We start from the raw sequence: 16010 nt of genomic DNA on the forward strand, positions 1-16010 counted from the left end.
AGGTAAAAAAACCAAACCAAACAAAACACCACAAATAATTAATCTCCCCATTTGAAATCTCACACCTGGAGACCAGTTTTCTGGTTCTACCACTTTATCTTTGGTATCCTTGAGAAACATAACCTAAACTGGGATTTATAAAAGCTCTTAAAGTCTCTTTAGTTTCATCAGGAGACATGATGTAGGGATCAGAATGCCCCTATTGCTGGCTTTGCAGTCTCCTGTAAGCTTGACAAACACAAGAGCTATTTCTAAGAACTTTTTCCTCTCCACATGATTTGTACCAGCATGCCTGAAGGGTGCCTGTAAAGAAAATGTACTGTTAGACCTCTGGAAAACAAAAAAAAAAAAACAAAAAATGATGGTCTAAGTCCACAGGCCAACATGGCAACACTGTCTGTCTCTTGAAAAGCCTCTCCCACAGGTCACCTCAGGTTCCTACTACATATTTTTGAGCAAGGTCTTCAAACAACTAGATTCAGTTAACGTTACACTTGTCTTCCCTGAACACAAACATTGCAGGCAAGCCTGGACTGCCAGGCTGGACATTCTTCTGTCTGTGCTGAACAGGACTGAATCACTTCTGGGAACTTCACTGACAGAAATCTTTAAAACCCCTGGCAACAAGCTCAGCACCTTTTATCCATGAAGTGTGATGTGCTGTATCAGCTCTCCAGGTCTTGTAAGCCTAGCAAGTCATCTCAGTGACATGGCCTCGACACTGTTTTGGACCCTCACATCACTCAGAGGCATCTCAGTATCCAGTGACACTAATGGCTTCCAAAAGGTACAAGCAGCTAAAACATTTTATACTTCGGAGGCTTTATCATTCGCTCTCTGCCCTCAACCAGCTTCAGACAGGTCTCTAATGCCCATCCTTTGGGACAGAAGTGTGTTGCTCCCTTAATACATTGCCTCTTTAAATTCATGGAGCCTGTGCTTTGCATATAGATAGGTGTGCCAGCAATGGATTGTCCAGAGATCTAACCACCACCTTTCAGAAGCAGGAGGAAAACAGGGCACAAGTTATTTCACAGATCATTCTGTATAGAAAACCAAACCTTTTAAGAGTGAGTTAAAAGTTAACAGTGGAGCTCTCCTGCTCTGAATAGAGATCACAGTGATCAGGTTGTATCACCCAAAGCATTGTTTCTAACTATCTTGTAGATTTCAGGAGCACTGCACTCTCCAAACAGCATTAGGTGCTGCTGATCCTCTTCCCAGAATAGGTAAAAGACTTGAGATCTCTTGGATTTAAGCTGCCCTTGACTCCTGGCTGGTAAGGTGTGGAGAGTCTTTGCTTCAGACACAAGCAACAGAAAGTAGTTTATTTTTTTTTGCTCTTCCTTCTTTCCTCGCTTGCTTTTTGTTGGGCAATGTGTACCAAACCACATACATGGACTATACAATCTCACTTAAAAACAAAACCATAACTAAACTACAGTAAACCCCCCCCACAGTTCATGCAATGTGTGTCACATGGACCTCTCTTTAATTGCTCATGCTGCTTATCATGCTGGTAAGCCTTATTTGTGTTTAATGTATGTATAATTTTGGACTCTCATGTCTTTCTGTGTTAAAACTATTCTTCTTTTGGAAGTCAGCAGAAGTCCTAAGCTAAAAATGTAGCAAACACAGAACTCCATTCACAGCACTGACCTAAGATGAGGAGTCAACTCTGTCACACCTCAACACAAAAACATGCAGAACTGAGACCCAGCAGCAAGCAATCCTGTTTATGTGATGCAAGGAAGAGCAAAATGCATTGCTCAGAGGAGGAGACAGAAGGTCAAGGAAGCTACTCTTCACAACTCCCTTATCAGTCAGTTAAGGGAGGCATAGCATCCTGTTTCTGACAACCCAGGCTGAAGTCCACCCAACTCAGACATTTGACTGGAGTACCTGACCTTTTCTGGACTTTACTCTTCTGTTACTTGCAATCAGAAACTTTCTGACTGACAAAGTAGTGAGAACTGTGGAAAGCAAGCTGCAAAACACGAAAAGCTAAGGTGGGTCCTGATACTAAGAAAAGCCTAGCGTCGTGAATGGCAGGGTTTTGAAGCTCATAAAGCTTTTGATGGTGTTCAGAGCTTACCCATGACTCTAAGGTCCAAACTGTGTATTTTTAAACCTATAAACTTGCAGTACCTTTGCTAATAATAATAAAGCCCAAAAGACATTATGTATTTAGTGTAATTAAGTCAGATTCCTGTTAAAAAAATGTCTCTTATTTTCACCATTCCAGTGGCCCAAAAATTACAGGAATGATGCTTAAGTGAACAGGAGAAAATCCCCTTGGCAGAAGGGATCCTTAGAAGGCATGTTTCTGAACATAGCTGAAGTGATCTTGGGTCAGTAACAACTATATGTCACTGCAACAAGTGTGAGAAGGAACTGCTGGATCAGACCCCAAATTTGGAAACACAAGGGCAGGTTTATAGCTCCCACAAGTCTCTCAAATGAGGTTGTGCCCTGAGTGTACTCAAGTGCAAGGGGGTTGTGAGCTACATGAAGACGGAGTGTGATGCTAAAATAATAATTTTTAAATTATGTACTGCAGACATTTTCCTTCTCAAAATATATCACACCCCTAGACTACAAGTACAGAAAGCACAGAGAATTTCAGCAGAGGAAGCTGGAACCCATGGGCTTACACATGACACTATTCCTCCCACAGGTACCTGATATTTTGCAAAGACCCCTCTCCTTTAAAACTCCATGAGATATTTAGTCAAACTCTCCTCCTGCAGTTGTTTTTAACTTCTGTAGCATTTTTGTGTGTGTGTGTGTCAAACCAGGGGAAATGCTTGAAATTACATCCCCATTTCTAAAGCCCCAAATGGATTTTTAAAGCATCTGAGCTGTCACAACAGGAGTCTGAGAAATGCAGAAATCTCTGGCCACAGAACATGGGCTTCCTCATGAGATGTTTTCCCTCTGAGGAATGCAGAGTTCATAGTAAGAAATATCATGGTTCTGCTCCTTCTTCCTCTTCTCCAAGTCATATAAAACTGAAAGCACAATTCTATCATGTTTCTGTTCTATGAGAAGAGGGCAAATGCAATTATATTGGAATTATCCCAAACAAGAGAAAACCTGAACTAATAGAAGTACGTGTTTTGCAATGGGACTACAAAGCCAGCCTCTTTTCCAGATACCATTAATGCTATGCAAGAGACAAATAGCCAGAGCAACTGTGACCAGTGGAAATGTTTAAGGCTGGAAAGTGACTCACATTTATACAGGGATCTGTTAAAACACATATACCTGACAAATTATTTTGCTGACTGTTGTTGAGCTTTCTATAAGTGATTGGGGAGCAGGTATCAAATCCAGACTTTAAAAGTACCTGATGAGGTATAAAGGCTCAAAATCAGCTGCACCAACTATATTAATGAAAACTGTCAGACAAACTCATCAGAAGCTGGGATACCACAGGAAGAGGAACACAAACTCCATCCATTTGTCAGTTCCTGGCTGTGCAGAGGCATTATGTGATGATTACATGCCAAAAGGGAAGATGGCATTGATGCAGCAGGAAGCAGCCAGGCAGGAGATATCAGATAAACTACGTGTTACGTCAGCAAGAAGACAATTTCATTTAAAAATAAATAAGGCAAACATGCTCCTACTAAATGTTATTTCACTTGCAAGCTCACCTCTAGACACAAGCCTGAGTGACACTAATATCAGATTTACCCTCACCCCTTTTTTCTCCATCTCATCATCAAGCTCCTTTGGGTCCATGAGAAGGCAACTGGAGGTGAAATTATTTTTTCATCCCCAATATAAATCCTTAATCTGTTTTGCAGGAAGGGTACTACATTAGCTCATGCTTTATGACTGGACTGACTGAGATAGGGGGAGGTCAAATGGTTTGCCCAGAGCTGCAGGAGACCCTAGAGCTCATTTTGGATGGGAGTGTCAGAAACCACTGTCTGCCTGTTACATTCTACCCACTACATTTATACTGTCTTCTCGGTGCTTGTGACCAAGTGTTAACTACCAGCCCTTCTTTGATGAGTTCTCATGGTGAAACAGGAAGAAAAGGCTCCAGGGAGATCCAAGGACGATCTAAGGAAGAAATCTTTTACAGGTGGTGAGATCCTGGCCTAGGTTGCCCAGAGAGGTGGTAGATGCCCCATCCCTGGAACCATTCCAGGTCAGGTTGTTCAGAGCTCTGAGCAACCTGCTGTAGCTGCAGATGACCCTGCTGACTGCAAGGGGGTTGAACTAGTTGACCTTCCAAGGTGCCTTTCAACACAAACCATTCTGTGAAAATAGTGAAAGGCAGGGAAGAATTGAGGAGAACTGAGCTCCCTTGTTGACTCTCATGGGGAAAGAGGAAGAGCTCAAATCAGCAGAGCTTGTAGCTTTCTGTCCTAGTTAAGTACTAAAAACCCCTAAAAATTACCAAGTGCTAACTTTTTCTTTCTAACTGAATCCTTTGAGAACCCTGTATCATTTACAGGTATTAATTAAGCTCTACTACAGAGACAGCTACTGAAATACAGCCAAGGAGCTTCCACCCATTTATCTTTGAGGGTTAAACACAATAGTTTGTGCGTGAATGACAAAAAAGCTGACAATGGAGACAGGGAGGTGTTTGGTATGTTCATGGCAGCCATTTAAACCTAGACTTGAAACCTCCCTATCCCAGTGCACAAGCCATCAGAAAAATATGGAAGTAAGCAGAAGACTAAGCACAATATCATGGAATGCAATGTGATTTGAATTGAGCCTGCCTGAACCTCAGGAATGGCAATGCTGCAGTGTTGACTGGACTGTGGACCTCATGATAAGGAAGTTTAACATTTCTCTTCCATGTCAAAACAAAAAGACACTAAAGGTGCCTTCTTCAATGGCAGAGAAATCAGTGCACTGGTTGAAAAAAAACTTAAGGTTTTCTTAACTGGTGGAAGCTGAGACAAATTCTTAGAAAAACAGTCTTCAGAAACATTGAAGATACTGTAGCCAAATGTAATGATGCAGCTGCTTTTCAGTGCCACAGTCCTGCAAACCATAGCTTCTACAGATGTCAAAGTACAAACATTGATGACCTAAGGCACATTTTACACCCAATGTCTGAAGATAAAAACACAAATTCATATGATGCTAAGAGGATAACCAAACCACTTTCCCCCTTGCATTTCACAACAGTTTTGCTCTTTCTCTTGCAAATTAGGATGACTTCAGAATTTAAATTTCACTCTAAGAGCAGCTGTAAATCACAGGGGCACTAATGGAAAAGACACATGCACGCACACATTGCCAGAGACAACCCCACCTTTGGTTTGCAGACACTGCTGTAATGCACAATAAAATCAGTCATAAGCAATAAACATTTACTGCCATAGATAAGACAGGAGCAACAAACACTCCTTGTCTGTTTAAACAACAAAATGTTGGCCTAGATGTGCTCATCTGATGTTTAATTTTGAGATGATTTTGCTGGTGGGAAGATCTCAGGGTTATATTATTGTCAACCTGCTCTAGGTTAACCTGCTCTGGCAGGTTGGACTAGATGATCACTGGAGGTCCCTTCCAACTGCTATCATCCTGCAACTCTGAGTGATTCTGTGGTGTGTTATGAGATGGTTGATGATGATGAGATGGTTTTCCACAAGCTTGTTTAGGCAAGCAAGCAGCACTGTGGATTTTGAAAAGGAACATCATCTCTACTGCCCATGTGCTACCCCAACCGCAAGTCCTGGCCAAAGCCACACTTACGTCCTGAGCACGGTTTTGTATTCGGAGGAGTTCTCACTCTCAATCTCTTCACAGCTCGAGGTCTCCAGGTTTTCATTTCTGAAAAATGAGATGGGTGTTTAGAGAAACCTCTACTGAATAAAAGAAAAGCCTCCAATAGCACAATTCATACACAGTTACCATAAATACATAAGGAGTGTTCCTAGCTCAAACTACAAATCTAACAGCTGAGCAAAAGTAAGGAGATTATTACATTTAGGAAGGAAAAAACAAATCCTAGAGACGTAACTGGTTTCTTCCAACTTAATTCATGTGAAGCAACCTATACACAGGAAGAATCAATCAAAACAATTTCTTTGCTCACAGCTCCAAGTCAGGCTTTGGGCACCATCACCTGCATGACACTTAGCTGGTCTACTCTGGACATTCAAAAACCTCCCGAAGTTTACTCTGACCATTGTGACCAGTGAGCAGTGCAGCCAGCTCAGTGCAGGGACTGAAGTCAGGCTGGACTCTCCATTTTCGGCATCCTTTCCACCCATTTTCACTTCTATCCTTTGCCAGAGCAACATTCCAGTGTCACAGTGACTGCAACACAACCACTTTCTCCAACACAGCTTCTGTTTCTCTAGTGTTTTGTCATTCCTCCCACCTGCAACTGTGATTTCACATGGTTTTCTAGGTGGCAAGTATCCACTTGTGCCAAAGCTACTGAGGCAGTTGTCACATATGGAAATGGCCTGCGGCACTGGGAAAATGCCACTGGGAAGGAGGAAACCACGGGCAGAACTCCAAAAGGGCAAAGCAACATCTCTTACATACATGGGCAAAGCATGTGCCTTGAAGGCAGGATTTTACACTTCATTTTCCACAAGACAAGGGAAATTGGTTTTAAACGAGACCAGGGCAGATTCAAATTGGACATTAGGAAGAAATTCTTTACTATGAGGGTGGTGGGACATCGGAACAGGTTGCCCAAGGAGGTGGTGGAGGTCCCATCCCTGGAAACATTCAAGGTCAAGCTTAATAGAGCTCTCAGCAACCTGACCTCATTAAAGATGCCCCAGCTGACTGCAGGGAATTAGACTAGATGGCCTTCAAAGGTCCCTTTAAGCACAAACCATTCTGTGATTCCATGATTTTCAGCTGGAGTGCTCCATATTTCAGATCTACAGCTCCATAAAGAATTTCATGGTTCCTTACAGGCAGCTTTAAGGAAGGTGGACAATTACAGCTCAGAAAAAGGCAAGCTGATTTTACACATTCTGTGCTCAACTAATTGTCGGGTACCTCTAGTTAAATTGTTAGGAAAACAAGTGCATCTTCAAGTGTTTGTGCTACAGCATCAGACAGAAAAAATAGAGTGGGCTGTTGGTTTGTGTGCAGAAGGTTCATGTCAGAACCATAACAAATTCATCCATAACTTTTCAAAAAGATGGCAGCTTTATGCTCCTCTAAAGCATCAGTCTAAGGCTTTGTGTGGAAGAATCCCAGATCTGCACAGAAAGTCAGCCAGTGTACCTAACTCAAGCTTACCACTGGATTGTAAAGATGGTGATTGTCCTGGCCACCACCATCCACCAATCTTACACTGATATTCTGCCCTACCATGGCTCACCATTTCAGAACTCCACAAGACTTTACAGTAAGAACTTAAGTTGCAACAGTCTCATGACAAGGGCTTAACACTGGACAATTCCACCGTGGATGGGGAAGCTGAGGCAAAGGGAGATCAAGGGTTTGCAAACATTCCAGTCCACTGCAGAGTAAACCCAAACTAATATGGGCAAACAAGAAATCTCTGATAGGAGCAGCATAACCACATAAGAAGGTCAGCTTGGGCTTCCTCAGCCTTGAGAGTGCTGCTCTAAGACCACTTGCATTATCTGAAGCTGTTCATTTCAAACGAGCTCTTGCATCTCCAACTACACTGCAGGTAGACATAACAAAAATTTATTTGCTCCTGTTGTTAACATGTATCTATGACAAAGCTGAGAACAAACCCATGACTGCTTAAACCCACTAGCTTAGTCTGACCAATACATGTCTCTCACTCAACTGAAAACTTCGGAAATCTCAGCATTTCTTTATCTGTCCTTAAAGAAAAGGCTAACAACATGCATCAAGTCTTACAACCATATGTTCTATAGGTCTCAAATTCTTCCCAGTTACCCTGAAACAGTCCTGCTGGTCCTATAAGATAGCAGAAGTGTGAGTGTAGGGTTTAAGTACTTCTTAAGCCAGAAAGGGTCCTTTGAGGTACACACACTTTGCCATCGGGATTTCACAGAGCTAAGCCATACATCTAAAGCAAAAATATGCTTAGCTAAGCTGACAACAGGGTAAGAATGCCTTCCAAACATGCTGAATAACACCTCCATCCCTTGGTCGTCACAGTGAATCACAACAGGAGCATTCACAGCAGAACCACTGCTTGCTACAACAATGGTTGTCAATCCCCTTCTATTTTTTTTTTTTTTGAGTGCATCAATAGCTTCTGTGCTCTCTCGTATATTCTCCCAAGCAATTTCACACCCTGCCCGTGCTCCTTTTTTTTGGGATCAGCACTACTGAAGCTGTAAAACTGAATAGATATCTCTTTTCTGATTCTTGGCTACGCCTGAATTCACCACTTAATCCTACCTGGCTTCTCTCAGCTTTTAGTCATACCCTAAATGCTCATTACTAGTGTTTGCAATTCAAAGTGAATGCAATTAACTGCTAGAGACATGTCTCACTGCTTTCCTGCAAGAATGAAATAAATCACAGGAACCTTAATAGCAATACTTCCACCTCTTGGCTCAGTTGAAGTGTAAAAGTTAACCTGTTTTTATTAGATTTAATTTTAATGGTTTCAATGAGTGCTCTTGCAGACCTGTATGTTGTCCTGCATTTCCAAGTATTCCAGCAGTGTTTAACCCTGTTACCAAGAAGCTGCACAAAAGAGAGTTAAGGGGGCTGTTGGAAGAACTATGCTGATGTCTTCCACTGGAAATCACCCAGGACAGAATGGAGATGTGCTGCTGGTAGAAGGTACATTACACACTATGACAGCTGCTCCTGTCCTGTTGCTAACGTGAGCGGATTTCACTCTCTGCTGCCATCTGCTACGTAAGATGACTCAAATACATCTTAGCCAAGAGACAAAAGAGGTTTTTTTCCTCCCTGCTGGGAGAAATATGCAAAGAAAGCTTTGGCTTTTTGAATAACAATTAAATGTTTATATTCATTTTTCAAAACTTGCCATTAATCCTTGGAGCACGATTCATCATGCTGACTCGGTGTCATTGTCCTAGTATTGTATGAATATCAAATGCTGATTTGCAGAACATTAGGCACTTGTATTTAAATCCCAGAGAGAGCTACATGCTGATTTTTATAATATAAATCCATAACAGAGTCAAAGAGCAGACAACTCTCTGTGCAAAACTTGAGAAGTACAACACACTTCATTCTCCTGCGAGATGCAAACCTCTGCCTATCTCTCTGTTCACAAGAGCTCCGTGTGAACAACAGGTCATTAAATATGGGTTAAGAGGAGTTAATGATACATCTGATGTAAAGAACAGTGTTTCTGCAGACTTCCACTGCTCTGTTCTCACCAGCTTCTGGACAAAGAGCCATTCACTATCCAGCCTTGTATGAATGCTTTGCATACAAAAAAAAAAAAAAAAAAAAGACATGAGAAACAAAAGGATCCTGTAGCCCACAGAACTTTTCAGCCTTGCTTGGCATTTGCAAAGTTATAGACTCCACTCAAAGGGACTGACTAAGCAAATGAGACCAGAATGTAATGGGTAGCACTGAATATTTAAATACTGAAAAAAATAGAATAGAAAATGCACACTTGCATCTCTGTTAAGAAGGGAAGGGAAGAAGAGGGAGGAAAATACTCTTTGAATAACTCGGAAATAAAAAGGAAGCCGCAAACAAAGCCTAAATAAGGCTCTTAAGTGTTGAAACAAGCAACTTGGAAGCACAGATACTCAGAGCAAGAATCATAAGGTGTTTTGAATTATAAACACAGAGAAGCACGGAAGTGAAATCACTTCTGTAGGGGAGCAGACAAAACTACCTGCTATACAGAAAAACAGCAGAGGGAAAAGATGCCACAACAGTGAGCCAAATGCTAGTGTTCCAAAACATGGCACTCTGTTACTGAAGGACCCTCTCCTTCAGGGTCCCCTCTCTGCCTTTATTTTCCTCTCCATTTACCCACTATGAGAAGGAATGAACATGCACAACTAACTTGTTATTTGCTGTCATTACCCAGCTGTGGCTCTCCCATCAAACAGGATCCATCCCCTTCTCTGTGAACTCCTCAAGACAGGGACCAGCTGCCACTTTCTCTGTGCCTGTGCCAAGTACAGCACAGCCCTACTTTGAAGCACCGTTGCAAGGAACGTGATCATCAGGACAAAATAAAATACTTAAGAGGCATTTGGCACAGTTCTGCTCTCATCTAGACAGCTAAATGTTTTTGGCTTACATCCTATGTGTGCGTGGTTAATCCTAGAGCGCACCCAGCGCACTTCCATATTCCCAGTGTCACTGGGTGCACTCTGGACTTATCCTCTGTGGAGGCAGCATGCTGTATCCCCACACCCAGGGTTATAAGGACCTGGGCTCCTCTTCCTCCCCCCAGGAACTTCCATCAAGTGTTTTCACATCCAAATGCCAACAAGATTTTTTTTTTTCTTTTACATCTCCCTACTCACTTCTACCAAATAAAGAGAAAATATCAGAAGGTACAATGTTAAAGGCTTGGCAGCCTTTCAAAGTTGTCTGCTGCATTTAGATGCCAGACTTCCATGAATACTAAAGGGATGTGGACATCCAATTACTCTTATATAGCTTTGAAAATACAAGTCATCCCCCTCCCTTTTCAACGTACCAGCCTATGCCCATGACTTCGAAGTTTGACTTCTACTCTGTGTTAAAAGAAAACCTCTATAGGCTAAACCCAGCCAAAAGTTCTCAAATTTAGTAAAAAGCAAAAGCTTAATTTGAAGTCCTCAAGGGGGTCAGGAAAAAAAAAGAAAGAACAGATTAATTCACAATCTCCAACCAGTGTTAAGAGTTACAGAGAGAGCAAATGGCACATCTCTGATTTTACTAAAGACAAAAACTATTAAAGGGCCCAGTTTAAAGGTCATTACAACAAGTAGCACCATAAAAAAAATCCAGTATCTTCTGACCGAAACACAGGGAACTATATCTGTCTTAAAATATTCTGAATTGCACATTAACAGAATCCTTTTTTTTTTCTGCCCTAACACCTCAGCTTCTCTTAAGCACACCACCTACTTTTTTGCCTCTGTCACTCAGGGAAAAGAATCTCACCTTTTATGGACAGAGTAAATATTTCATGTCCCAGATTCAGTGAATTCTTGCACTGCTTGTACAGGATACTCTTGCAGACCACATCAAATGACCAACAGGTATCCCTCCACAACCTTCAGGTACAATGCATCCTGATTTCCCAGGGCACTTTTCCAAGGGTGCTGGGACTCTCTTTGTCTAATCTGAATTTGTGCGTATGTCTGCATGCTCATCAGACAATTCTGCAGCACTCAGTGAGGGATGTGTCTACAACAGCAAATCCAACAGAAACTGGATGCACCAGTCTTGAGGACAACTCAGCTTTCACACATATATTTTGGAGGAATTTTAGAACAATAGAATAATTTTTGTTGGAAAAGATAATCAAGTCCAACCATTCTCTAACTCTACCAAGGCTGGTGCTAAACCATGGCCCTCAGCACCTCATCTCTGCCTCCAAGGATGGGGATTCAACCACCTCCCAGGGCAGCCTCTTCCAGTGTTTGAGAGCCCTTTCAGTGAAAGAGTTTCTTTTAATATCCTATCACATATTGTCAATATATATGTTCCTACAAAGAAAAATCCATGTGCTATAACAGAGATGCAGATGCTGTTCCTTCTTACTCTAAGGCAAGAAGCAGCTCCCCCGCAAAAAGTTGGAAGGGTCTTTGTTGATCTGGCCACTGTTCTCCCTCAGACCAAACAAGAGCTCAGCATTGCCATTCACAACTGTCCCTTTACTCCACAGTCTTCCACATCGAGAGAAAGAAAGAGGGCTCAAGCTCTTCATGTGCAACTAAAATTGATGACTAATGCCAAAATCTTACTTGCCTTTAAGAGATCGCCCTTTTCATCACTATTTTACTTCACTGGAAAATAAAATAGCAGTATCACTAACAAGTAAGCTGTCGAAGTGCCGATTCTTTGCTGCTTGTTCTCCACTAAATGCAGCACTGAAAACTAAGCTGATTAAATTCAATTACTACCCGTTTCTCTTTTATTTTTCCTTATAACATCTGCTTTTCTTCACAAGTCCATATTCCACAGCTGCATGTAAATCATTCTAACTTTTATAGCTTCATCTCTATTTGTCCCAAGCCATTAAATTCTAGATTATCCATGATATTCTAAAAGCCAAGAGAAACATCCAGAGGGTTCTTAAATGCTACACTCCTAAGATTTGTGAGAGGGAAGGAAGTGGTGACCTCCTAGGATTTCCTGTGGACTCCATCATTTATTATAGAAAACTTGGGGTAATGCTGACAGGGTCAGGCAGCCTACATGCCCTTCCTCTGAAGCAGACCTTGTAACTTGTTCCGAGAGGTACACAAGCCAGTGAGACCAGAACTTGGCTCAGAAAAGAAAATTATGTTCTTTGAGACTTTTCCCTTGTGTTTTCTTGCCCTCTTCTGACATGTTCACCTCTTTAAAGCAGCACCAGAGGAGCAGGGCAGGGCTGACTTCCTTAGTCATGTATGCTCCTGACTTGCTGCTGCTGCTCCACACAATTGGATTACCCAAAACTGCCTGAGATGTTGCTATAAATTTCATTTAGGCTCTCCAAAGCAAAATTGTAGCATCTGAACTTCTCTTACTCTCCTTTCCTACCCCCAAAGCCAACCCATAAGAGGCTCGCTCTCCTTAAAGGAGGACTTCTACAAAGCCAGCAGCATGTTACTAAAACCCAAGGAGACAGGAACTCAAGCTCTTCAAGACCACAAGAACACAGCAGTGCCCAAGTCTGGCCCAAGATCTTAAAGGTCTTTTCCAACCAAAACAATTCTACGATTCTAAGATTCTTCCCCTCAGTCAGCAGCCAGCAATCCAGTGAGTAACTAGCACATCTTTATAAGAGGATACCTATTTGCCTGGTTATTCCTGCTTGAGTGCTCAATTGAAATCCCTCACACACATTTTAAACTGAATTAGTCCTGTCTGCTCCATTTCTTTTCCACTCCAGGCTGCCCTTCTCTCCTCTGATACTCTCCTGAGAAAACATAAATACAAATTCAGGAGCCAGACTTGCCACTTCTTTTGTACTGCAATCCAACTGCAATATTACAGATGTAATTCCTAGATAGGAAAATATTAAGAACTTAATTGCAGATTAACTGAGCTAAACTGCACCAGCTATACAATTTACAGAAATCTTTACTGCATGGAGCTGGCATCTTCACAGGAGCCCAAAGAGTTTAGGTGTCTTATGAGCAATGATTCTCAGAGAGCAAGTAATTACTTTCTTTAGGCTGTTTTAAAAATCCTATTATTAATAATTACAGTAGAGAAAACAAAACAGAAACTAAAGCCCATGATGATGAACTTCATTAAGATCATGATTGCTTCCCCCTCTAAATTCCTGATATTTGAGTATCTGAATTTGTAACTCCAATATTTCCCTAAGTTTGTATGTTTCTATTTTTAGGTTTCTGTGATTCTTATTCCTAGGGGGAAATATGAGAAGAAAATAGAATCTAGAGGTTTCTACAAACTTCAGTAGAAAGGCAAGATTGCCAGAAGACTTTTTAATCACCCCTACAACAGTGCAGCCTAACAGTCTGAGCATTTTAATGGCTAGTGATGAAACACCACAAAACAATCAAAACCACAACAAGGCTAATGGACTGTTTCAATGGATTACCCCTTTGCCCCCAACCCCAAGTTCAAAATGCCTCAACCCTCAATTACAGAGAGATTTGATCATTTCAGTAGTCACTGAAGGGCTGAATTGACAATTCTGGAGACCAATATACCCTGCTAAAGGCAAAGATGGAACAGCACGAGCAAGGATGCTGTGGCAGAACATGCTCTCCCATGCCTCAGTTCATCCAGACCTCCAGCAGCACCCACAGCTTAGCTTCTCAGGCACTCTGGAGCACCCAGTTAATCCACCCAACTGAGGTGACCAAGAAGAACAGATTCAGACACTTGCACATGAAATAATCACCTGTCCCACACAAAGGCTCCACACACAAAGTCCTCTCTGCAAAAGCACGCAGGGGAATAAAACAGACGCCAGGTCTGCTCCACATCCCCTTTCCTAGTCCTGCCCAGAGGCTCTGACCTGACCGAATGCCAGCCACTACCAAGGAGCCAAGGCAGCCTCCCAGAACCAAGAGCTTTGTCCAAAAACATCACTTGGGTGAGCCCCCAGCTTAGCAGATTTGATAGCAGATCCAAAACTTGCTTGTCAGATATATGAGATCTGCACTTACTTATGTTTCTCTCACTGCTTTTCTTCATCATCTCTTGACAGCAGAGGGTCTTCAGGGTGGGGGCTCTTGCAAGCAATTCTAGGCATGTTTGAACAGTGATTTGTAAAATGAGGTCATGGTCTCAGGTGGGAAGTTTATTTGCATTACTGAAGTACTTCAGTAAGACAGAATTAAGAACGGAAACTACTAAAAATCAAAACTATGTTGAACTGGGTGGGGAACGTGCATGAAGATGCTTTCTGGGCATTTAAACAGGATATAGAAATGTACTTTAAGACAAAATGCCTTGTCTTAAGGCAATTTGAGAGCCTTTTATTGAAAAGTGAGGTGTGTATCATCAAGCTTAGAGTCACCTTTGACTGGCTGATTCTTATTATTTGAAGTACTCTCAAGTTCTCATAGAAAATTTCCCCAGATGAACATCAATTAATGCCTAAGAACCCCAAAAGAGCAGTCTGGCAACTGACCAATGCAAAGCAACAAAAACTGTACAGTTAGGGGGAACGATATTTAAAGCAGCCATTCTGGGCAAAGCATCTTTGCAAATGCTACTATTTTATCTGTTCCAACTTTTCCTGTTAAAAATGCATCTTTATTAAAAAAAGTAAGTAAAAGAAATCACACAGGGAGTATTACTGGCTGAAAGGGACAATGTACATGCACAGAACTATTGGTTTCTCCTATACATTTGTGGCTCTCTGGCAATTTACATTCTTAAGAAGCAAGAGATTGTCATGACACACTGTCACTTGCTAAATCAGCTCCTCTTTTTTTTTATGACCAGAATCCCCATAAATTTGGTATCCTTTCATATTTTATTCTTCAAGGATACGTATGTCCACAGCTGAATCCAAAACAGAGTACAGAAAGAACTAATTCAAAAGAAGGAACTCCTCAGTATTTTTGTATTCTGGTATACAAACATGGTCAACTTTTATTGCTTCCTATGCTCTATGTCAGAATCGGTATGGACTGAAAGGTAAAGCTCACAGTAGTAAACATAGCTGCTCCCCAGGATGGTTGCTCCTTCCTTATCTGACTTCTTACCTGGCTGTGAAGTTACTGTAGCTATTGCTACAATCAACACCATTATTAATTGAGCTATATAACATTCCTACAAGGCAAGTAGTATTATACTCCTTTTCAGATGCAAAAAAAAAAAAAAAAAGCAGAAACAATGCATCCATGCCTTGTTCTTTATCTGCCTAGTGGGAGAGCCAAAATCAAAACCTAGGAGTTTCTATGATACTCCTCCGTTCTGACTACTATATGCTAGAAGAACAGTTTCTGTACGTCAGTTTAATTTGAAAATGCAACAAATGTGATACTCCCAAAATAAGCTCAACTCTGACCCAATCATAACTCAAGATTTTAGGATGAGAAAACTAACATTGCAGGTTCTAAGCACTGCTACAGATGTGATTTAACAGTCTTACCATAAAAGCTACTCTTATAACAACAAGCAGTTTCTATGCTGCCTGCAAAAATTTATGACTGCACGCTCATGTAGAGTAGTAGATGGGGATACTGAATTCCTTCTTATGTTTGTACAAACCCTGTTTCAAATCAGGAGAATTAAGTCTCAAAACATCATTATGCAGCAAAATGTAGGAATTTGTCCTAGAAACGACTTTGCAGACCACACATTCTAGGTTTTTTGGGGGAGGAAAGTTTAAGTAATTTATGTGTTCCCAGTTTGGTTCCTTAGCAGTCAGACACTGCACACTTTCCCTACCTGTTAACTGTGCTTTAATGGGAGTTTGAATG

At 41.5% G+C, this 16010-nt stretch overlaps 1 protein-coding gene across 1 annotated transcript in view; it reads right to left on the bottom strand.

The window, feature by feature from the left end:
- RGL1 (ral guanine nucleotide dissociation stimulator like 1) overlaps positions 1–16010 on the bottom strand; it is a 74928-nt gene that overhangs the window by 30952 nt on the left and 27966 nt on the right. The window contains exon 4 of the mRNA XM_054384279.1: positions 5731–5808. Within this exon, the coding sequence (XP_054240254.1) occupies positions 5731–5808 (78 nt within the window). The remainder of the gene's footprint in view (positions 1–5730; positions 5809–16010) is intronic.

This window comes from Indicator indicator, chromosome 10 (genome assembly GCF_027791375.1).
Source record: "Indicator indicator isolate 239-I01 chromosome 10, UM_Iind_1.1, whole genome shotgun sequence".
Taxonomy (NCBI): Eukaryota; Metazoa; Chordata; class Aves; order Piciformes; family Indicatoridae; genus Indicator; species Indicator indicator.